This window comes from Oratosquilla oratoria, chromosome 5, assembly GCF_046742065.1.
Source record: "Oratosquilla oratoria isolate Oo_2021 chromosome 5, ASM4674206v1, whole genome shotgun sequence".
Lineage (NCBI taxonomy): Eukaryota > Metazoa > Arthropoda > Malacostraca > Stomatopoda > Squillidae > Oratosquilla > Oratosquilla oratoria.
This window is the reverse complement of record NC_134781.1, coordinates 20,604,314-20,628,483: the sequence shown is the minus strand read 5'-3', so window position 1 is coordinate 20,628,483 and position 24,170 is coordinate 20,604,314. Positions and strand designations below refer to the sequence as shown.

The 24,170-nt window shown below is 42.3% G+C and overlaps 1 protein-coding gene across 2 annotated transcripts in view; it reads right to left on the bottom strand.

Moving 5' to 3' along the window:
- Positions 1-14,491: 14,491 nt before the first annotated feature.
- LOC143025392 (obg-like ATPase 1) overlaps positions 14,492-24,170 on the bottom strand; it is an 89,276-nt gene continuing 79,597 nt past the window's right edge. The window contains exons 9-11 of one of the 2 annotated variants that reach the window (XM_076184982.1): positions 18,736-18,832; positions 16,680-16,802; positions 14,492-14,675 (exon numbers count right to left, since the gene is read on the bottom strand). In XM_076184982.1, coding sequence (XP_076041097.1) covers positions 14,577-14,675; positions 16,680-16,802; positions 18,736-18,832 — 319 coding nt within the window. In that variant the 3' untranslated portion in view covers positions 14,492-14,576. Of the gene's footprint in view, positions 14,676-16,679; positions 16,803-17,384; positions 17,562-18,735; positions 18,833-24,170 lie in introns of those variants that run through there. The other variant, XM_076184983.1, reaches the window with a different exon arrangement.

Below are 24,170 nucleotides of genomic sequence, written 5' to 3'. Positions count from 1 at the left end.
TCCAAGTGGTCTACTTTGCATAAGTGAACACACGTACCCGTGTTCTTATTAGCATATATACATATATATATATATATATATATATATATATATATATACACATATATGTATATATATATAAATATATTTATATATATATACATATATATCTATATAAACACATATAAATATATATATAAATATATATATATATTATATATATATGACGTAAGCGGAGTAGGAAACACAGGAGTCTTAGTCTTGAGTTTATTCCTGACTAGTTTCGCAGGTATGCTTTTTCAAAGGAATGGGTCTACAAATGGGCTGTGGGCATTATATACATGGGGTGGACCTCACTACCTCCTTGTGTTACCATAGTTGGTGACAAGTGTGAACATTATATTGTGGCTAATGTAATAATGATGAAGTTTTACAATTAAATAGCACTAATAACAAAGAAATTGTTAATAGTAATTGTAACGATAATAATGATAACAATGATAATAAAAATGAAAATTTAAATATAACGAATGTGAAAAATAACATTATTGCACGCCGAGGCCAAAGGGGCCAAAAGACCCTTCATCTCGGACGGTCCTCCTCTCGGTCGTAAAGAGACGACCGCGCTCGCCTTCCAACTCCCACTTCGGGGGAGTACGACCTCGAGACGACGAGGGACCCAGACGACTCCGGCCGAAGATATCGAGAGCAGGGGACACCGAGGGACAAGAAGGACGTCGAAGGACCTAGGCAGCGGCCATCGAGGGATCTGACAGCGATAATCGAGGGATCTGACTGCAGCCATCGAGGGACCTGGGCAGCGGCCACTGAGGGACACATCAATGGCTCTCGACCTGATGGTGAAATGCTATAGGTAATGAGGAGCTCCTTGACACCTACCGACGACGGAATAGGAGGTCTGACAAAGGCTGACGACCACACATCCCGCGACGGTTAACATCATGGAGGTCCTCGTGGTCCTTCTTCGTCAGGAGACAGAGCGACTGGTGTGATCCTTGAAGACTTGGACGAGAGTTGGCGGACCGGCGTTTTTTGTAAAAAAAAATCTTAAATAAACTACTATGTGTTTTGTCTTTCTTTTATTCTGTTACTTTAAATATCTATTGTATATGATATGTGTTTGTCGAAAACTAAAATAAATAATTGGTAAATTCGGGTGTTTTATATGTTTTTCTACTATAGAAAATTATCATAAAACTCACTTTGATCTCAGGTGACTTTTTAAATACGCAAGGTCAAATCATTATCGTAACGCACCAACCGATGGATTTTTATGCTATGTCCTTTACCTACATGATTAAAAAAATAAAGTATACCTGAACAAGGTCAGTTTTGGAACGGATGACCTATTTGTCTATCGTAGGGCAACGTATTTATCCGAACACCGCAACATTTTACCCACTCCTATGGTGCTCAACACCAGCGGACAGCTTTAAGACCTCCCCACGGTGCCCAGCGTTAGGGATTAGGCAAACCTGGTCAGGAAATTCACAGTCGGCAACTCTGATGCGGTTACGGTTACATGAGGCAACGACAATAACGGTCGCGATGCACTTTTTGAATTAGCATACAAACCAATGGGATAATGTATTCTTTTTCTGTGGCCCTTGTATTAAGTCAAAGGAACATATGAACAGTTGGTAATGAAAGAGAATGTAGGAGGCAGATGGGCGAAGGCAGTCCACCTACTGCTCCAGGTCTCTCTTGCAGGTGATCTACGGGTCCCACGTAACCGACGACAGCCACCAAATTGACCCTCAAGTCGCTAAAGGAAAATATAATGTGTTCTTTCTGGGTAAAGTTAAAGTAGGGCACTGTAGAAAGAAGTGTTCTGTGTCTTCTGTATGGTGATTGCATCTGGAGCAATTTTGGTCTGTGGGCAAGCTTCTTCTGTGTTGGTGCATACATACATACATATAACAATGGGGTTTTCCCCCTTACACAGGAGGTAGCCAAAGTCAAAGGCTTAAATCCAATCCCGCCCATTTCATCCCCACATACTCCACTCCCATTCACACCCCTCCCTCCCTTTTTTCTTGGTTCCTCCTGGATGATAGGTCAACCCTGCATCTCGCCCACTGCCCTGGGTCACAAGCAATGTAGCAAGACACAGCACATCCACAGCAAGGCTGCTTCATTTAATTGGCAACCCCCCCTCCCTCTCTGTTCCCACATGCAGAAAAAGAGATGGGGAGAAATCCCTTCGAGCTGCGTCAAAATATCCTTCACACACACTCCCTCACTCCTCCATCCCTACCCACTCTCTTTCATGCATCACAGCCTCATCCATACACAACCATTCTCCACTCACCCCTATCTTCTTTCTTTACTCTTCCTTCTTCAACAAACATTCTCCTCTTTCCCAATGTCCCTTTTTGCCCATCCATTTGTTTTTTTTTGTGTGTGTCAATACTGTTTCAAAACTAGATGGTGGCTTGAATGCAGTCGTGCTAGTGATGTTCTTGCTTGTATCTGGAGGGATTTTTTGATTAGATTGATATTTAGGAGGAGTTAGGTGGAGCATGGAGTTTGATGGGTTAGTCTTGGAGTGCTTAATTTGTGATCTATGTGTTTTTGTACCGATGTGTTACAAAGTGTAGGTGGTAGGCTGTTGTAGATGTTTGAGTAGTATGCTACTGTTTTTTTTGTTTGTTTTTTTACCTCATTCAGTTGGTTTTGTGGTGGGATGGGATGGATGGATGGGATTGAAGGTTCTTGCCAATTATTTTCATGTAGAGGGTTCTGGTGTCTGAGTACAGATGTTGTATTGGAGTGGTTTTAGTGAATAAAATTATTATTCTTTGTGCTTTGTTTTTGGTAAACAATATTTGGGTCTTGTTGACAAGAGTTGAACATCAAAGATATCTGATAAGATAAGTGGTCACTTGCACTGCTGCCCAGGCGTGTGATCCCACTAATGTAATACAGTACATTATCAACACTGACTGACAGGATGAATTACATACATGTACCAATAGGTTTTTTCCAAATCTTATCCCTACTGTGATGCTCTCCCCAAGGATAGAAGAGTTGGTTTTTAGTGACAAAATACTCTAATTTTCAGAGCTGGGTGCATTACCACCAGATGGGTAATGCATTACTATCAATGCATTACCGTCAATGTATTACTGTCAATGTGTTACCAATTTTAATTTCCTTAAGAATGGTTTTGATGAAAAAAGAAAAAAAAATGGAGAAGTATTTACTTCTTACGAATATTCTCAATAAAACAATACCTAAACTACTACATTAATATTCCCTATTCTAAAATATAAAATAACAAGAACTGGGCACTTGTGTTACTTCATTAGTAACACACTACCTGTCTGGCGATAATGAGCCCAGGTCTGCTAATTTTGCTCCTTAAATCTGAACTTTACCTCATCCATGACTCCAGCTCTTTGGTGTAGTATTGTCCCCATGGAAAGAACTACTGGTTGTTGGTGATGAAATATAATACAATTTCTATTTTAGTACCTTCAGGGAAGTACAAGAAAGAATTCTGTGGAAACTACAAGGATGACCTGCTCCCTGAAGAAGTGAAAATTCATGACCACTCGCTATTCAAATCTACACATCTTAGAATATAGCCCAAGCATACTACCAGATCACCAGGATTGCCAATTATATGCTGGTGATAAGTACTGATGAATCTTTACTTTATCACAGACAGATGAAAAGCAGACTTTAATACTATTGGATTTCATAGAACAAAACACAGTACAACAAAAATATAATCTGGTACAAGTTTGGTCCTCAGCTAGGTTGGTTGTTAAAAATGAAGAAGAAAATAAATGAGAAAATAATGATGACTGCAGATGTTCACTAGAAGGGACAGTGGTGCAATAGTAGCATGTCAATCAATCTGTTGTCTTGGTTCTCTTTCAGTTGACTTGCATCCCAGGAAACTGGCCATGGTCACCAGTTTAGCCCATAAGTTAATCAGCGAGAAGGTTTCATGTTATTGTCTGGAAGGGGCGAATGTAAGGGAGTGTCATGTAATATGCTCAAGGGTGATGCAAACAAGGTCATCATATTAAAACAAAAGGGCAGGACTCGCAGTAATGGTTATAAACTGGACAAATTTAGATTTAAAAAGGAAATAGGCAAGAATTGGTTTACTAATAGGGTGGTCGACGAATGGAATAAACTTAGTAACCATGTAGTAAGCGCTGAAACTATCAGTTGTTTTAAGAAACGATTAGACAACTTTATGGATGGGGATGACAGGTGGTGATGAATACGGAGCTGCCTAGTGTAGGCCTTATGGTCTCTAGCAGTCTCCTTTATTCTTGTGTTCTTATGTTATGCTCTGTGTGGTGATTGCAGCTAGGGCAACAGGAGTTGGTTGCAAGGCTTGTACTGTGTTCATACTGGCAGCATGTCTGTCATATAAGTGGAGCATCCCAGGTTTGATTCCTAGGTATATCTATATATCAAGGGAGTTTTTCCCCCTTACCAGGGAGGTAGCCAAGTCAAAATCCATATACCCATGATACTTTAGAGACTATATGGGGGACCCATATGGACCAGAGCCTCACATCATTTTGTCTGTGATAGTGGAATTATCTACTCAGATAAATTATGCTATTTCATTATACTGTGACTGTCCCTGCATTATGCTGTCCCCTTGCTCTTAATACTGTCCTGTATCACTTCTCTGAATATATGAGTATATTTCCATTTTTCATCTACCCCGTCCACTGTGGTAGGGTGAAGAAAAAATACTGCCACTGAGTTTTCCCACTTGGATCATAAAAAACAACTAAAATGGGATAGAGTGGTGGGACTAGGCATCCTGCTCTCGGTAACTCTAATGGGTACATTCCTATGATAAGTCAAGGCATAAGAGGGTCTGGGAGGAGTTTTCCAACCAGAACCCTAAGGTTTGGGTCTTTGATTCGCAGGCAATGTCAGCTTTTCAAATAACATCCCCTATCTCCACCATGGAGTAATACATAGGATCCATTGAGGTGAGGTACACACTTATACTGATCCTTTGGGTTGGGGATTGCTGGAAGATATGCAAGTCCTCACTGCAGGTGACCATAGTGTACTGGTGGCATACCTATCTAGCAAGCAGGTTCCTGGTTCATTCCCAGGTGCTAAAAAAATTTCACATACATAAACTAATAATATTAGTAATACATATATACACACATATACCAAAGGCTTTTTCCCCCTTACAAGGGAGGTAGCCAAAAAGAAAAAGGCATAATAACCATTCCCATCCATTCCATCCCAAATACACTCCACTTCCCTCCACCCTCCCTCTTATCTTGGCACCTCCTGGATGACGGGTCATCCCTGCATGTTGTCCACTGCCCTAGGTCAGAAGCAGTGTCGCAAGACACAGCACATCCACAGCAAGGCCGCTTCATTAAATCAGCGACCCTCCTCTCCGTCCCCTCATGCAGAAAAGGAGAAGACATGTAACAAAATATTTCTTATTAAAAATTTTTGAGATCTCTTTTACCTAGTGTCACCAAATACAGTAGAAAAGGGGTTAATTTCTATCACCTGGAAGAGGAAACTACTGTACTACTTTATGCCTTCTAGCCAGCTTTGGATGCACTGTGTCCTACCACTGTATTGCCTTTGATATGAGTAGTGTGGCAAGGGACAGAGTTTTGACCTTTCATGCACGAGATGCTAAGATGGGTGATAAATGGGTTTTGAACTTTTAGACTCACTAACCCACCACCATCATTACTCGTTATACATCTCATCATTTTATGCTGTGTTTACACCAAGCGAATCAAATCGATTCAATTAATGAAGAATCAACATGATTCATGAATTGTGTTGATTCTTGATGGATTGAATTGATTCAATTCTCTTTGTATAAACACAGCCTTACTTTTGCACCTTGAGATTTCTCCTCTCACACACCCTCCCATGCTGTGCTATCAACTGCCTCAGTCCATCCTCCAACTCAGCCACAAGCATGGCATTACAGTGAGTCCTCCTTATACGGTAATTCTTTATCTGGTAAATTCACAGTTACGGTATTTGGTAATTACTACCCTCGATTCTATTTATGGTAAGAAAAATTCACAGATACGGTATCCGCTCGTGTTTTGAAGAGGAAAGAGCAGGGAGAAGGTACGTCTGCCATATCCTATTATTACATGTTATAATGGGTTCAGTATACGGTAATTTCAATTTGCGGTAAGGTTTTCAGGAATGCATATGTACTGTATAACAAGGACTTACTATATCTGTATACAACTGGCTTTCCTCACTCCACTCTCACTCACCAATTCATGTCCATCTCCCTAGCCCCATCTATATACATGTTGAACAGCAATGCTGACATTACACAATCTTAATGCAGTCCCACATTCACCTCAAACCTGTCATGCTTCATTTCTGACCTCTATTTAAGCTCTACTAGGGGGCATTCTAGGATGAGATGGATGGATGGGGTAAAAGTGGCATTACGAAAGAGAGGAATGTCTGTTGAGGAAGGACAGGAGAGGACAGAAGATAGGGGTGAATGGAGAAGGGTTGGGTATGGATGATACTGTGATGCATGAGGGGGAGTGGGTGGGGGATGGGAGGTGAGGAAGTATGTATGAAAAATAATTTGACGCAGCCCGAAGGGATTTCTCCCTGTCTTCTCCTTTTCTTCATGAGGGGATGGAGAGGGGGGGTCACCGAATTAATGAAGCGGCCACTGCTTCTGACCCAGGACACTGGAAAGGATGCAGGGATGACCGGTCATCCAGGAGGTGCTAAGATGAGAGGGAGGGAGGAGGGTGGAGGGGAGTGGAGTATGTAGGAGATGGAATGGGTGGGAGTGGTTTCTATGCCTTTTTCTTTTTGGCTACCTCCCGTGTAAGGGGGAAAAAAACCTTTGGTATATGTATGTATGCATGTATGTACTCGTGTAAAAGTTTTTGACTACCTCTAAAAGGTACCCATTCCTATACATCCACAACACATTTCATATCCCCTCTGTCAACCTGTCATACAGCTTCACCAAATCCATAATAGCCCAGAAGGCATCCTAACCTTTTGCCAAAATTTCTAGTATATCTACTGTAAAAACTTGATCTATACACTCTTGCTCTACTAAACCTACACTGTTCTTCCCCAAGTACTTCCTCTGTTCCCCTCCTAATCCTTGACTTCCTTCCATACACTGTACTGAGTACTGACTACACTTAATAGACTGATCCCTCTAAAATGACTGAACTCATTCTTGTTCCCTTTTTTCTTGTAACATGGAACTGTACATGCATGCCTCCAGTCCACTGGTTCACTTCCTTCTCTTTTGCACAAACTCGCCAGTCATTTCAAGATAACTACTCCCTATCTAACCTAGATGTCTTATCAGTTTACATCTCTTTCAAAGCTCTTTGTATCTCTCCTTTTCCGATAGTCCTATCTCCAATGTATACTATCACTTGCTAAATATTTTCTTCACTTCCTTCCAAGACATATTTTCATTCTTTTCAAAATTCTCAATCAAACACCTAACCTCACATCTGTTCTCTTGGCATCCTTCCAGTTGGGTTTTACCTCTACCCTCTTTGTTCTGTATTTCCTATGCTTCACCTTTTCTTCTTTGCAACTATTCTTCATCTGCTCATTTCTTTTCTGCAGAATTACCATCATCTCTTCATTCCATTGGTCATTGTCTCTTTGTGTGAAGGGTGCTTTGAGTATTGTTTAATTGCTGCAGAATGATGAAGGATATAGATGATCTTCCCTTCCCAAAGTGCTGAGATAGGAAAGGTATTAAATGGCTTTCAATGTACAGTATACAGTGGGTGTGCACTTAGCAGGGATGACCCATTATCCAGGAGGTGCTAAGATAAGAGGGAGGGTGGAGGGTAGATTGTATTTAGGGATGGAATGGGTGGGAGTGGCTACCTCCCTTGTAAGGGGGGAAAAGCCTTGGTATATGTATGTATGTATGTGTACTTTGACTTAACCATCCCTTAAAAAGTGCAAAGGGCCTTTGTCATATTGATTGGTGATATGTATTATCTATCTATATACCAAGGGCCTCTTCCCCTATAACTATAAGGCGGTGGTTCTTAACCTTTTTCAGTGCCTGTACCCCTTGATTATATATATATATATTCTTATATATATATATATATATATAAATTTGACGCAACCCGAAGGGGTTTCTTCCTGCCTTCTCCTTTTCTGCATGGGGGGATGGAGAGGGGGGGTTGCTGAATTTATGAGGCGGCCTTGCTGTGGATGCGTTGTGTCTTGCGACACTGCTTCTGACCCAGGGCAGTGGACAGGATGCAGGGATGACCCGTCATCCAGGAGGTGCCAAGATAAGAGGGAGGGAGGAGGGTGGAGGGGAGTGGATTATATAGGAAATGGAATGGGTGGGAGTGGTTTCTATGCCTTTTTCTTTTAGGCTACCCCCCCGTGTAGGGGGAAAAAGCCTTTGGTATATGTATGTATGTATATATATATATATATAAATCTCGTACCCCCATTCAATATAAATACAATACAAACATTTGAAAAAGATTAGTGATACAAACCTTGCTGAGAAATTATTAGATATATTCAATTACTGAACAAAGGTACTTTTTTATTTCAAATTAAAAATGTCAATTAGTAGGATACAATGAATGCACATTATGCTTTCTCATGGTAAATATACAGTACCATTCCACTGGCTATCATGTCTTGTATCAGCCCCCCCCCCCCGTTCAAGGTTTCATACCCCATGGGGGGGAGGGGGTTACAGGTAGCCCTGGTTAAGAACCATTACTACCCACTCCCACCCAATGTTTCTTCTACCTCCAAACTCTCCGTGGATGAAAGGTTCTCTTGGTCTCCTGCCCACTGCACATTTCCAGATGTCTGTCTAAAAGTAAAACTCTGGTCTCCACACATAGGTATGGGTTTTGTCTGTGTACAGCCAGTGGCTACTTTAAAATCCCTGTGTTGTGCTCAACTGGAAGGGGTTGCAGAATGGAACCTGGGTTAAGTTGAACTGGGAATGGTGGTTCTATCTGTCTATATACCATAGTTTCTTCCCCCCTTATAAAGGAGGTAGCCAGCCAAGGCACACACTCTCTCCCATCCTGCACCCCTTCCACACTCTCATCTTAGCTCCTCATGGATGAAGGGTCATCCCTGTCTCTGGCTCGTTGCCCAGGTCAGAAGCAATGAAGCAAGACACAGTATGTGCACAGCAGGGCTGCTTCACTTAAATGGTGACCCTCCCTCCTTGTTCTCCCCTCATGTAGAAAATAGAGAAGACAGGGTGACATCCCTTCAGATTGCATCAGAATATCCTCCATTCACAACCATTTCTTAGAGTGAACTCCTTGAATGAAAAGGAAAAGGAGAAGGAGTACGAAAAGAAGCTGAAGGAGGAGTGGGAGGGAGTAAAGGATAGAGCAGAGATGGGTGTGGAGGAGGAATGGGGATGGTTCAAGGAGGGAGTCTTAAAGTGTGCAAGGATGGTGTGTGGAACAAGAAGGACAGGGGGAAATAGAAGAAAGGGTAGTGAATGGTGGGATGAGGAAACAAAGAAGGCTGTAGAAGAGAAGAAGCGAGCATTCACAGATTGGTTACAAAAGAGGACAGGGGAGTCGTATGAGACGTACAAAGAAAAGAAAAGAGAAGTAAAGCAAAAGGTAAAGGAGGCAAAGAGGAGAGCAGATGTGAAATGGGGTAGGAGTATGACAGAAAATTTTGAAAGTAATAAAAAGATGTTTTGGAAAGAAATTAAGAGAGGAAGAGGAGGCGAATCAAGTAGGGAAGAAAAGGTAAAAGGTACAGATGGAGAGTTGATAATGGAAGAGATGGCAGTGAGGGGAAGATGGGCAGAATATTTTAGGGAGTTGCTGAATGTGAAGGAGGATAGGGAAGGAAAGATAGCTGCAGTGGGAAATGTGAAGAAAATGAGAGTGATGAGTGAGGAGAATGGAGGAGAAATAAGGAAGGATGAGGTGAAGGCAGCTGTAAAGATGATGAAAGCAGGTAAGGCACCTGGTCTGGATGGATGTCATGCAGAATGTCTGAAAAAGGGAGGTGCAGTGATGGTGGACTGGTTGGTGAGGTTATTTAATGTTTGCTGGAGAGAGGGTAGAGTACCGGAGGACTGGAGTAGTGCCTGTATAGTTCCTCTTTACAAGGGAAAAGGGGACAAGTGTGAATGTAGTAATTTCAGAGGGATTAGCCTGTTGAGTGTAGTAGGGAAGGCTTATGGGAGGATCTTAATTGAGAGGATTAGGAGAGGAACAGAGGGAGTAATTGGTGAGGAACAGTGTGGATTTAGGACGGGTAGAGGTTGTGTAGATCAGATCTTTGTGGTAAGACAGATATGTGAGAAAGCTATAGGAAAGGGGAAGGATGTTTTTTGGGCTTTCATGGATCTGGAAAAGGCTTATGATAGGGTAGACAGAAAGGCACTGTGGGAGGTTATGCAGATTTATGGGATAGGAGGAAAGCTTTTGGGAGCTGTCAAGAGTTTTTATGAGAGTAGTAGAGCATGTGTTAGGATTAGAAATGGAGAGAGTGAGTGGTTTGAAGTAAAGGTGGGACTTCGTCAAGGATGCGTTATGTCGCCCTGGCTGTTCAACTTATACATGGATGGGGTGGTGCGAGAGGTGAATGCTAGGGTAGTGAGTCAGGGATTGGAGATGATTAAAGAAAATGGAGAAAAGTGGGAGGTGAGCCAGCTGTTGTTTGCGGACGACACTGCGCTTGTGGCAGGGTCAGAGGAGGGATTGAGGAAGCTGGTGGCAGAGTTTGGGAGAGTATGTGATAGAAGAAAGCTAAAGATAAATGTGGGTAAAAGTAAGGTGATGAGATGTACAAGGGGTGAAAGTGGCAGTAGACTGGAAGTGAACATTAAGGGAGAGCGACTGGAGGAAGTGGATAGTTTTAGATACTTGGGTGCAAGTGTAGCAGGAAAAGGTGGAGTGAAGGTGGAGGTAGAATGTAGATTGAGAGAAGCGAGTAAATGCCTTGGTGGTTTAAAGAGTGTAATGAGGAATAGACATTTGGGAATGGATGCGAAGAGGAGACTGTATGAAGGAGTGATTGTGCCAACAGCACTGTATGGGGCAGAAACGTGGAACATAAGAGAAGAAGAGAGAAGGAGTTTGAATGTGTTTGAGATGAGGTGTCTGAGAAGTATGGTGGGGGTTACTAGGCTAGATAGAGTGAGAAATGAGGAGGTGAGGAGGAGAACAGGGGTGAAAAAGGATTTGGGAGATAGGGTTGATGAAAGAATATTAGGATGGTTTGGACACATGGAAAGAATGAGTGAAGAAAGACTAGTAAAAGAGGTATGGAAGGCAGATGTGGAGGGAGTGAACATGAGGGGACGTCCTAGGATGAGGTGGATGGATGGGGTGAAGGGGGCTTTGGGGAAGAGGGGAATGTCTGTTGAGGAAGGAAGGGAGAGGACGGAAGACAGAGGTGAGTGGAGAATGGTTGTATATGGATGATGTTGTGACTGCATGAGGAGGAATGGGCGGGGAAGTGGGGGGTGGGGTAGTATGTGTGAGTAAATTTTGACGCAGCCCGAAGGGATTTCTCCCCGTCCTCGCCTTATATGCAAAGGGGGACGGAGAGGGGGGTCGCCGATTAAATGAAGCGGCCTCGCTGTGGATGTACTGTGTCTTGCGACACTGCTTCTGACCCAGGGCGGTGGGCAGGGTGCAGGGATGACCCGTCATCCAGGAGGTGCTCAGATGAGAGGAAGGGTGGGAGGGGTGTGGAGTGTATTTAGGGATGAAATGGGTGGGAGTGTTTTTATGCCTTTCCCTTTTTGGCTACCTCCCTTGGAAGGGGGAAAAAGCCTTGGTATATGTATGTATGTATGCACAACCATCCTCCATTCACCCCTATCCCCTGCCTTCTCCCTTCCCTGCTCAAGAGATATTACCCTTTTCATTCAGGTTGAATGGATTTTTTCATGTTGGTATATGTTTACTTGGCCATCCCTTTACAAAGGTGAATAGGCCATTGGTGTAAATATATATATATTTTTTACTTTACTTTTTTTTAGGAATGTCCCCTTTGGGCTACAGGTAGCAGGACTCCTAATCCCATCCCCGTCCCGTTTTTTGTCGCCTGTTACGACTCAAGTGGAAAGATTTGGTGGTAGCATTCTTTTCCCCCACCACAGGGTAGGTGAAAAAAGGAAATGAATATTCAGAGAAATGGTAAAGGACAGTAACACGGGGTTGGGGGACAGCATAACGGAGGGACAGTCGCAGTATTAAAGTGTCATCAAAAGAAGCTGTCAAGATGATGAGAGCAGGTAAGGCACCTGGGTTGGATGGATGCCATGCAGAATGTCTGAAGAAAGGAGGTACAGTTATGGTGGACAAGCTGGTGGTTATTTAATGTTTGTTTAAGTGAGGGTAGAGTGCCAGAGGACTGGAGGAGTGCCTGTATCGTTCCACTTTACAAGGGAAAGGGGGACAAGTGTGAGTGTAGTAGTTTCAGAAATATCAGCTTGTTGAGTGTAGTTGGGAAGGCTTATGGGTGGGTCTTGATTGAGAGGATTAGGAGAGGAACAGAGGGAGTAATTGGTGAGGAACAGTGTGGGTTTAGGACAGGTAGGGGTTGTGTGGATCAGATTTTTGTGGTAAGACAGATATGTGAGAAAGCTATAGGAAAAGGTAAGGATGTTTTTTGGGCTTTTATGGATCTGGAAAAGGCCTATGATAGGGTAGACTGGAAGGCACTGTGGGAGGTACTGCAGATATATGGGATAGGAGGAAAGCTGTTAAGAGCAGTCAAGAGTTTTTACGAGAGTAGTAGAGCTTGTGTTAGGATTAGAAATGGAGAGAGTGAATGGTTTGAAGTAAAAGTGGGACTTCATCATGGATGTGTTATGTCACCCTGGCTGTTCAATCTATACATGGATGAGATGGTGCAAGAGGTGAATGCAAGGGTAGTGGGTAGGGGGTTGGAGATGGTTAAAGAAAATGGAGAAAAGTGGGAAATAAGCCAGTTGGTGTTTGCTGATGACACTGTGCTTGTAGCAGGATCAGAGGAGGGATTGAGGAAGTTAGTGACAGAGTTTGAAAAGGTGTGTGAAAGAAGGAAGCTGAAGATAAATGTGGGCAAAAGTAAGGTGATGAGATGTACAAGGAGAGTGACAGCAGGCTGGAAGTGAGTATAAAGGGAGAGAGACTGGAGGAAGTGGATAGTTTTAGATACTTGGGTGCGAATGTGGCAGGAAAGGGAGAAGTGGAGATGGAGGTAGAATGTAGATTGAGAGAAGTAAATGCCTCGGTGGATTGAAAAGTGTAATGAGAAATAGATATCTCAGAATGGATGCTAAGAGGAGGTTGTATGAAGGAGTGATTGTGCCAACAGCACTGTACGGGGCAGAAACATGGAACTTAAGAAAGGAAGAGAGGAGTTTGAATGTGTTTGAGATGAAATGTCTGAGAAGTATGATAGGCTAGATAGTGAGAAATGAGGAGGTGAGGAGGAGAACAGGGGTGGAAAGGGAGTTGGGAGATAGGGTTGATGAAAGAGTATAAGGATGGTTTGTACACATGGAAAGAATGAGTGAAGAAAGATTAGTAAAAGAGGTATGGAAGGTAGAGGTGGAAGGAGTGAATATGAGAGGGCATCCTAGGATGAGATGGATGGATGGGGGTAAAATGGGCATTGCAAAAGAGGAATGTCTGTTGAGGAAGGGAGCTGACAGAAGATAGGCATGAATGGAGAAGGGTTTTGTATAGATGCTGTGATGCATGAGGGGGAGTGGGTGGGGGATGGGAGGAGAGGAAGTATGTACGAGAAATTTATAAGGGGACAGAGAGAGAGGGGGGGGGGTCACCGAATTAATGAAGCGGCCTTGCTATGGATGTGCTGTGTCTTGCGACACTGCTTCTGACCCAGGGCAGTGGACAGGATGTAGGGATGACCCGTCATCCAGTAGGTGCCAAGATGAGAGGGAGGGAGGAGGGTGGAGGGGAGTGGAATATGTAGGGGATGGAATGGGTGGGAGTGGTTTCTATGCCTTTTTCTTTTTGGCTACCCCCCCCCCCTTGTGTAAGGGGGAAAATCCTTTGGTATATGTATGTATATATATATCTCTTGATAGCACAATGGGCTAAATCATTGGCACTTTGTCACGTCTGAGCTGAGTTCGAGTCCTCGGCTTGACCACGTTTCAACTTCCAATACATGTCTCCATTGAGCTCCTCGCCAGTATTGTCTGTGATGGCATGGAATTAAAAGTGAATTGTGGTTGAAAAGATGTTTATATATATATATATATGTAAGTTCTCCTTATGTGAAAAAGTGAAGGGAAGATAGTCAAAGTTGATAGGAGATAGATTTTGGGCCCAATCCAATGACTGAATGTACAACTCCATTGGGCTGTACTTCCACATGAAGGTGGGGGTGCTGATAGGCTCTCAAGGCAAGCAATGAGATATGATTATTTCTTATATCTTTCACATGACCACCACCTATTGTTGGCTCTGGAAGAAACTTTTTCATATGTTAATGAAACACATGAAACCTTCTCTTGCATATATTTAATTAAAACCTGATGCCACAGTTTTGTTTGTCATCAGTAGCATCCTGACCCAATCATTTCCTGCTCACTTCTTCTTCAGTCCTCCAGTGTTAAACTTAAAGAAGATAATGTCTCCATCCTCAACAACGTAGTTACGTCCACGTTGGTGATACTTGCCAGCAGACTGTAAACAAAATGCAAAATCTTACTTAAAAGAATATATTTTTTCTTTAAAGACTTTATGTTGGTTATCCATGAATGTGTGTGTATACATGTGGTGACTGGGTTGATGACGAAACATTATGTTGTACTGGTGATACTAGAAGAATTATACTAGATGATACTAGATACTAGCTTGGCACATGTGGGCCCCCATTCAAGAGGAGCAAAACCATAACATCATTAAATCTTGTTGGGGTAAGGCTTTTCTTATCTGGAAACTAATGTATGGCATGACCCCACTGAACCTCAAATGAACAAGGGTCTATTCAGTGAGAGCCAGGTGTCCCAAAAAGACATGTCGGAGTCCTTATGTTATTGGTCAGCCTATTGTATACAGAAATGAACTCAGTCAATCATAGATAACTAAGTCCACCCAAGACAAGCTTTACTACTTTCAAAGCTAACAAGCAAAGAGAAGTCAGTCTAAATCTGAGTTTAGAGTTGTCTAAGAGTCTGAGTCCAGTGGACAAGTGCCTATCCGTTGAAGTTAAGACTGCAGCCCGGGACAACCATACACAAGGTCAGTATTTGAATATCTAAGTCCAGGCTCCTACACTCCATACACTAACACTACTCAAATTCATAAATTGCCAATCAAAGCAAAAACATAAATAAAAATCATATAAAAGGAGAGATAGTCTCATTCAACACCGCCATTCTTGAGATAAGCTAAAAAGACTATTTCGTACACACATGTTCGTGACTTCCCCTCTGGCCAGCTACCACACCAAATTAGAGTGTAAAGAGGGGAGTGCGACATATAGATATATAAACACACACACACACACACAAATATATGACATGTGTGGGAAGAGGAAACATAGGAACCTTAATCTTAGTTTATTTCTGACTAGTTTCACAGATAAGCTTTGAAGAAGCCTATCTGTGCAATTAGTCCTCCTATATATTGTCTCCCCACCCATGTCAACCTGTTAGAAAGTCTCAACATATATATTACCATGTAGTGAGGGCTGTTTCCCCCTTACAAAGGAGAGGTGGCTGAGTAAAAACACCCACACACATCAAAAACAAATAAAACCCAGTCAACCATCCCCACCACCCGAACACCTCTGAAATGAAGGTTCATTCTGCCCCTTGCCACACTGCTCTAGTCAATAGCAGTGCAGTGAGGCAGGGTTCCTCCACAGAAGGGCCTATTAGCTGAAGCTAGTTTGCCCTCTTGCTCTTTTGCCATACAATGATCCTAGTCCTTATGCATTCATATGTGAGAACATACATTTGAGCCATATTGTCCCTTTCACTCATTCATCTCCTTTGCACTCTTTCTTCTCTGCTTACCAGATATACCACATGCATCCAAAATCCCCTTTATCCCATCTATCCACCTCGTCCTTGATCTTCCCCCTCAAACTCACTCCACCCACTTCAGCTTTCCACATTCTCTTCATTAGTCTTTCCTCATAATTTCCATATACCCTAATCACTTCAGTACCCTCTGGTCTACTATATCCAACAGCCATCTTGTGTTACATATTCTGTGCCTCAACTACACATTTCTCACTCTTTATTCTTCTATATACTAAGAGATTCTTCCCCCTTATATGGGAGATAGCCAAGTCAAAGGCACATACCTATTCCCACCCATTCCACTCCCATCCGCCACTCTTTCCCTTTCTTGAAATATCAATATTTCACAAAAAATACCACAAAAATGCTCACTCTATTCCTTTCTGCCTCTCTTTCATTCCAAGTACACAAATAAAACCTATCAAATTAATGCTGACTGTGAATTAATCATAGCCAATCTTAAGTTACTTCTGAGTAATTTAAAAGCAATTATCCTTCTGAGTTTGTGTCAGGGGTGTATGTACTAGTATTTCATAATTTGGTCTATATGTATAATTTACACATTATTATTTTAATCAATTATAATATATATATATATGCAAAAACTGGAATCTAACTCCCGTAATTTTGTGTAGTTTAATGTTCCCTTTCTTCTTACCTTGGTAGCAGCCTCAGAACCTTCTTCCTTAAAGTCATCAAACTTCATGACCTCAGCCATAACGAAGCCCCTCTCAAAATCGGTGTGGATCTTACCAGCAGCCTGAGGCGCTTTTGTTCCCTTCTGCAGAGAAGAAAAGAAGGATATGAAGGGGAGGTAATTTTTTTCTATTTATTTTCTAAACTGTTCCCTTGCAAAATTAGCACTCCAACAACTTTGCAAATGGTGGAATTTTCATACAAATGTAAATATTTGTTGCTAGCATAACTTTCCTCAACTGGTCTAAAGTCTAAGTTAGTATAAATCACATTTCTTAAACCAAGTAAATTAAATGCTGCACTGTAATTATTCTACCTGCTGGACTACTGGGATTAAAGCATTGGACAAAGCAGTCCCCAAAAGGAACAATACTTGTTGCCAGCACTAAACACTTTCCAAGTGTTCTAATGGAAGTATGGGCAGCAAAACAAAGATGGGTAGAGTATTTCAGAGAGTTACTGAATGTAGAGGATGATAGGAGGTTCTGATTAGGGCAAGAGGATATGCCTGAAAGTAACTACATACATATATACATACATACATATACCAAGGCTTTTTCCCCCTTACAAGGGAGGTAGCCAAAAAGAAAAAGGCATAAAACCATTCCCACCCATTCCATCCCCAAATACACTCCACTCCCCTTCACCCTCCCTCTTATCTTAGCATCTCCTGGATGACGGGTCATCCCTGCACCTTGTCCACTCCCCTGGGTCAGAGGCAGTGTCGCAAGATACAGCACATCCACAGCAAGGCCGCTTCATTAAATCAGCGACCCCTCCTCTCCGTCCCCCCATGCAGAGAAGAAGACGGGGAGAAATCCCTTTGGGCTGTGTCAAACAGTAACTACAACAGAAGAAAAAAATAATAGGGTCATGGGAAAAGAGAAGATACAAACAGCACTGAGACAAATGAATGCTGGTAAAGACCTGGGTTTGCTGATTGTTGTGTGGAGTGTCTGACAAAAGGAGTAAAGTGGAATAGCTGGTGAGATTGTTTTATGTGTGCCTTGGTAAAGTAAATATACTTGTGGACTGAAAGGGTGTAAGTATAGTTCCACTATACAAGGGAAAGGAGGAAAAATATGAATGTAGTAGTTTTTGGGGGATCAGTCCATTAAGGGGGAGACCAAGAATGAGGTGGATGGTCAGGGTAAAAAGGCACAGGTTGCAAGAGGAATGACTGTTCTGCAAGGAAGAGCAATAATAATAATAATCGTTGCTTTAAGTTTCAATAACAGCCTTCTTTGATCTTGTCCAGGACACTTTAATAATACAAGATAAGTAAAAGGATAAAATGATCATGTTTATGCTTCTAATTAACCCAATTTCCACTATGGGGTAACGTTTACTGTGATAGGCCTGGAAAGGCAAGGGGAGAGACCCTGCTGTCCATGATGAGTTGGGCTACTGTGAGGTTGGAACACTGTACAGCAATATCCCTCTGTTGCAAATTGTGGAAAGTGACATCCACATGAGCAAAAATGGATGACCATCCATGGGGGGCTAAGATGAAAGGGAGTGAAGGGTGGTGGATGGGAGTGGAATGGGTGGGAGTGGATACATGCCTTTTGACTTTGGCGACCTCCCTGGCATGGGGGAAAAAGCCTTTGGTATATAGGTATATAAATAAATTTTCAGTAAGTGAAAAACCCAGTCCCACAATGGCTGGCAATGGTCCTTCAGCCCTCCTACAGATCTCTCTTGGTAGAAACTTTAAACTGTTGTTTGCATTGTATTGGTGTGAAACTATTACTGTCACTGGCAGAAAATGGCAGCAGGGGAGCAGCTTCCAGTTGTCAGCTCTCCATATAAGGTGTAAGAAATACAGCTGAAGTTGAGAGAGAGACAGAGAGGAAGAAAGGAAGAGGAAAGTAAGAAATAAGATGAAGAAAGAAACTGGAATGAAGAACGGGAAGGAGTGGATGCTCAGAAGGAGAGGTTTAGATGAAAAAACTTGTGGATTTAGTAACAAATGTAGGAGGCATAAACCCTGCTGCTAACATTTCTGGAATGCATACCTGAATGGTCCAGGCCTTGACCTCATCTGGTCCTGCCGTGAAGAAGTAGTGGAGCTGAAGTGCCTTGTAACCCTGCACGATGATCTTGTCAAGGGCACTGCAATAATACAAATGAATAAGTACATACATACATATACCAAGGCTTTCCCCCCTTACAAGGGAGGTAGCCAAAAAGAAAAAGGCATAAAACCATTCCCACCCATTCCATCCCTAAATACACTCCACCCTCCCTCTTATCTTAGCACCTCCAGGAGGTGCTAAGATAAACAAATGAATAAGTAAATGGATAAAATGAAAACAATGCTTCTGCTTCTGATCAACCCAGTCCCCATTGAAGGGCGACTTTTACTGTGATGGGCCTGGAAAGGTAAGGAGAAGGGCCTTGCTGTCCTCGATGAGTTTGGCTCCTGTGATGTTGGACCACTGTACAGCAACATCCCTCTATTGCAAATTGTATAAAGTAATATCCACTTGGAAAAAAGAAAATCTCTTGTCAAAACATTGTCTATATATTTTCTGTGCCAATGGGCAAACTATTGTTGACCTTGTGTCCCTAAAATCACATACTTGATATGTGTCCTGCAGGACAAAGATGTTCTAGGCATCTTGTGGTCACTTTGCATATGTGACGTCTCTATGTCATATCTTGATTTCATATAATTTCACTTGTGGAGGTGACCTAACTCATAAATGACCCCTCAGTTAAAATGTTAACTTAAGTTCATTGCCAATTCAAGGTCTGGGGGAAAAGAAATCACGATACTATGAATAATATAAGGAAAAATAAAGAATTTATGATTGGGGAAACTGGCATCCTCCACACTAAAGGAGTTTGAGGAATCTACCAAAGGCCGACGCCATCCTGCAGGCAAAGCTACACTATGACCCCCAGCAGGCCAATCGTCATACGAGTTGACAATCGATTGCCTGCCTGCCTGCCGGCATTGCGCGTCCCCCGCCGTGCGTGCCTTTGTGAACCCAGGGCCGGTCCCGGTGGCCACGTGCATCACGACTGGGTCAATTTCATTTAACTTGCGATTCGGACACCCCGCGGGGGGGGAGGGCACACGCACGCGCGCACGCACACATCTCTTTCCCTCACACACACTTTCTCAGACACAAACGAAATAACATTAAGTTGAACAACGTTAAGTGATGGAGTATTCTGAGACGAGTTCATTGTTGTAACATTGGAACAGGTACACAAGGCTTCGTGGAATGCGGGCTGACGCGGAAGCAAGTAAGGAGGAGATCTGGGAGTGATCAAAGACATCATGCCACCTGGCAGACATATCAGCAGGATTGTGGGAGAGGCATATGGATTGCTGCTTGTCACTACATGGATAAAGATATGATGGAGGAGGAGGAGGAGAAGAAGAAGAAGAAGAAGAAGAAGAAGAAGAAGAAGAAGAAGAAGAAGAAGAAGAAGAAGAAGAAGAAGAAGAAGAAGGAGGAGGACGAGGATGAGGAAAAAATAAAAAAAAATAAAAAAAAAATAAAAAAATAATCCGACCAAAACTAAAATATGCGTCGGTGGTATGGTCCCTACAAAGAGCGAAGGTTGTCATTAAAATCGAGAGAATACAAAAGGCTGCAACCAAATTAGTTCCCAGTCTGGCTGATATACCATACGACGAGTGACTAAAGCACTGGGTCAGTTAACTTTGAAAGATCGAAGAGAAAGAGGTGATGTCATTATAGCAGAAGATTATGACAGAGAGCATCTCTTGATTAGGGATAGGGTTTTAAGAAATCATAAGAACAAGTTAAGAAAGACTTCATGTGACAGAAGGACACAGCTCAAGATGGGACAATAGACGAGTTCAAGTCTAAACATGATAATTGGAAATTAATATAGACAAAATTGGAACCGTCCATGAATTTGAGGCTACGTATGATGAATTGAAGTGGACGCAGCCCCACGAGCGTTGCTCCTTTCTTGTATACTACAATTAGACAATTAGTCGAACACACAATATCACGAACACAAAATTTCAGGTACAAGGATACGAGATTTTTTTTTAATTCCCAGATCATTAAAGAAAAAAAATATATGTGTGTGTGTATACATATATATATATATATATATTTTTTTATCAACCACAATGCACTTTAATTCTAAGCCATTTAGGCGCATGCAGAAATTGAAACGTAGTACGACCGAGGACTCGAACTCATGTGGCGAGAACAACGTTACCAGTGACGAGTGACTAGACCAATTCCCCATCAAGAGAGATATATGCTGTCAAAGATACGGTCCTACAAAACCTTGATAATTACACACACACACAAATTAGTTTTCAGAACGGTGAAGAAGATTTGTACTGTGGGAAGGAAGAACGGCAAGAGGACACGGAAGGGACCTAACGTAGACAAGATATTTGGAAGACACCAAGAAACAGTCTTCCATACAGTCACACTGGTTTTTGGAATAACCTGAAAAATTTCGCAAAGTCGGACGAAACACGAATTCAAAGCAAATAGGCAGAGACGGGTCCTCACGGGCGTAGTTATTATCCTGAACATTACAACTGGACAGAAACAAAGGTGCAGAGCTCATACCAGCTCAGCTGCGACCAAAGTGGTCACCTTTGCCCGACATGCTTCGATTTCCATGGCAAGCAGAGGTCAGCAGCAGCTACTGGATTAAAACACACACATACACAATGTGTGTATATATATATATATATATATGTGTGTGTGTGTGTGTGTGAATAATCAATCTCGGTAATCAGATAGATTACGAGTTCGTACGGTTTTAGATCGTCTGTGGTTGAGTGGTCAAAGGCGTGTGTTGTGGAGCCTCTCTTGGGTCCATAAGCAGTGGTTCGAATCCTCTGCGCGACGGTCATGGAGATTGTATGTAATATATATATATATATGTATATATATATATATACAAATATATATATACATATATATACACACATATATATATATATATATATATATATATAGAGAGAGAGAAAGAGAGAGAGAGAGAGAGAGGGGGGGAATGACAGTAAAAACCAGACTCGATTCGAAGGTTTTATTATGCCCGATGCATACAGTGAACCCAAAATATCTATGTTCCAGGGTGTAAATGGACGGGAATTGAACTATAAGTCGGCATAATAAACCTTCCGAATGGAGTCCGGCGTTTACTCTTTCCCAATATGGATGCCAGACTACATATCTTCACTTACACACACACACACATACATATGTATGTATGTATGTATGTGTGTAAATACCACGGCCAATACCTGTGTAGACCTCGCCATGTCGCATATATTTCCACTTGGAGTGCTCTTCCCGAATTACTATTCTCATCTTTCTCCCTTTGAGGCAGTCTTCCAGCCACTCCAACATTTTGCCTCTGATTACTCTCATTGTGTTGAACTTCCACACGAGCCTCGAGCGCGGTACTTTGTCAAACGCTTTCTCGAGGTCCAAATACAGTCCGCGCACTCGGTGAACCAAAGAAACGTATCTGAAGCTGTCATGGAAGATGTGTGCAATAGATCGTGTATGAAAGGGGTGTTATATGAATTGTGTGTGTGTGTGTGTGTGTGTGTGTGTGTGTGTGTGTGTGTGTGTGTGTGTGTGTGTGTGATTCACCATTGGTCCTGGATCTGTATTGTACGTAGTCGACAGGTATTACCCTCCCAGATGAGAGCTCAGAGTTTATATACGGCCCGATCTATGGGCAGTGTTGTGTGTGCGTGTGTGTGTGTGTGTGTGTGTGTGTGTGTGTGTGTGTGTGTGTGTGTGTGTGCGCGCGCGCTTGTATTCTTCTTCCCTATTCACTCCCTTCATTTTTCAATTCCATTGAAAAAAAGGGGTATGGGTGTTGGGATGTAGGGGAACATTAAATGGATAAAAACGTTTTTAATTCTTTCATCTATTTCTTCTTAGTTTTAATTATTTATGTTCGTGTATCAGAGAGAGAGAGAGAGAGAGAGAGAGAGAGAGAGAGAGAGAGAGAGAGAGAGAGAGAGAGGCTTTCAACCCTTGTCACACGGCCCCCTTACGTATAGAATAATCTCTAATTCTTCATCCTGAAGACCCCTCGCCCTCAGTTGAATAAAATCGTGTCACTGACCAGAAAAAAATCAACTAAGTCCGTCACCGTAGCGAGGGTGGGAGAAAGCCTCTTTGAGATCGTTCCAACACTGAATAAAATCCCCTGGCGTCAAATAAAGCCTCATTGACACGGGGGCTAGTTTAGTAGCCCCTAGTGCTAGTTGCAAGTTAACTTACCTAACGGCAAGTAAATGTTTACACTAGGATAGTATGGAGGCAAGTTGACTAACTTTCTGTTCACACTGGGCAAGTAGAGTAGACAAGTGGCCAGCAGTACCGGCTACTAAACTAGGCCCGTGTCAACGAGGCTTTACTAGTTATCAGTCACGACCCCTCTTTTGAAAGCCCTGCGGACCCTTTCCCCACACCCTAAAGACGCCTAACTGGGGGGAGCCTTCCTTAAAAAAAAAAAAAAAAAAAAAAAAAAAAAAAAAAAATATATATATATATATATATATATATATATATATATATATATATATACATACATATATACATATACACATATGCAGACAAACCACTGGGAAAATGAAAGAGATGAGACCGAGCGCTTTCGTCTATTCAGACATTTTCAACGAAAGCGCTCGGTCTCATCTCTTTCATTTTCCCAGTGGTTTGTCTGCATACTAGTATCACGCGTTCAAGTGATTTCTTCTGCATATATATATATATATATATACACATATGTAATGATAAAAAAGGCGAACGAAAGGCTGTCCTAATTATTGTTTTCATTTTAGTTTGCAATCGTAGATCTTGCAAGTCAAGTTAGATATTTTGACGCAACAAATGTACGAAAATGATGTCGGCTGTCTAAAGGGGTGCGTGTGTTGGCTATAGATTGCGTGCATGTACAAGAAAATACAATTTTTATACTTTTCGAATTACTTGCCATACTTTGGGTTGTGTGTGTGTGTGAGAGAGTGAGAGAGAGACAGAAAGAGAGAAAGAGACCAACTCGCAACTGTACACACGCGTGTAGACATGCATGTACGCGCAGACATCCACATGCAAATCATCCAAGTATAATATAAAAAAAGAGCGAAATGAAAACTGCCACAATTATGGCAACACGATACTCCCGACTCCAAGATTATCGTACCTCCGCCATATCCACGAACACATCCGGCAAGCAGTAATGAAGTAAGCATTTGGGGGCGTGGCCACGTCATGTAAAGCCCTGCCATTGGCAAGGGCATCGCGAGGGGGCGTGGCTACAACAATGGCCTAGATGTTGATTGGCGAGCGGCAAATAAGAGACGGGATCCTTCGGCCCCGCTGTGTCTGGGGCCTTGTCCCCGTTGCCACCCAGTAGGCTCTGCAGTCCCTCTTGTATTACGCACAGCTCAATTTCAAAGATAGAGAAGAGA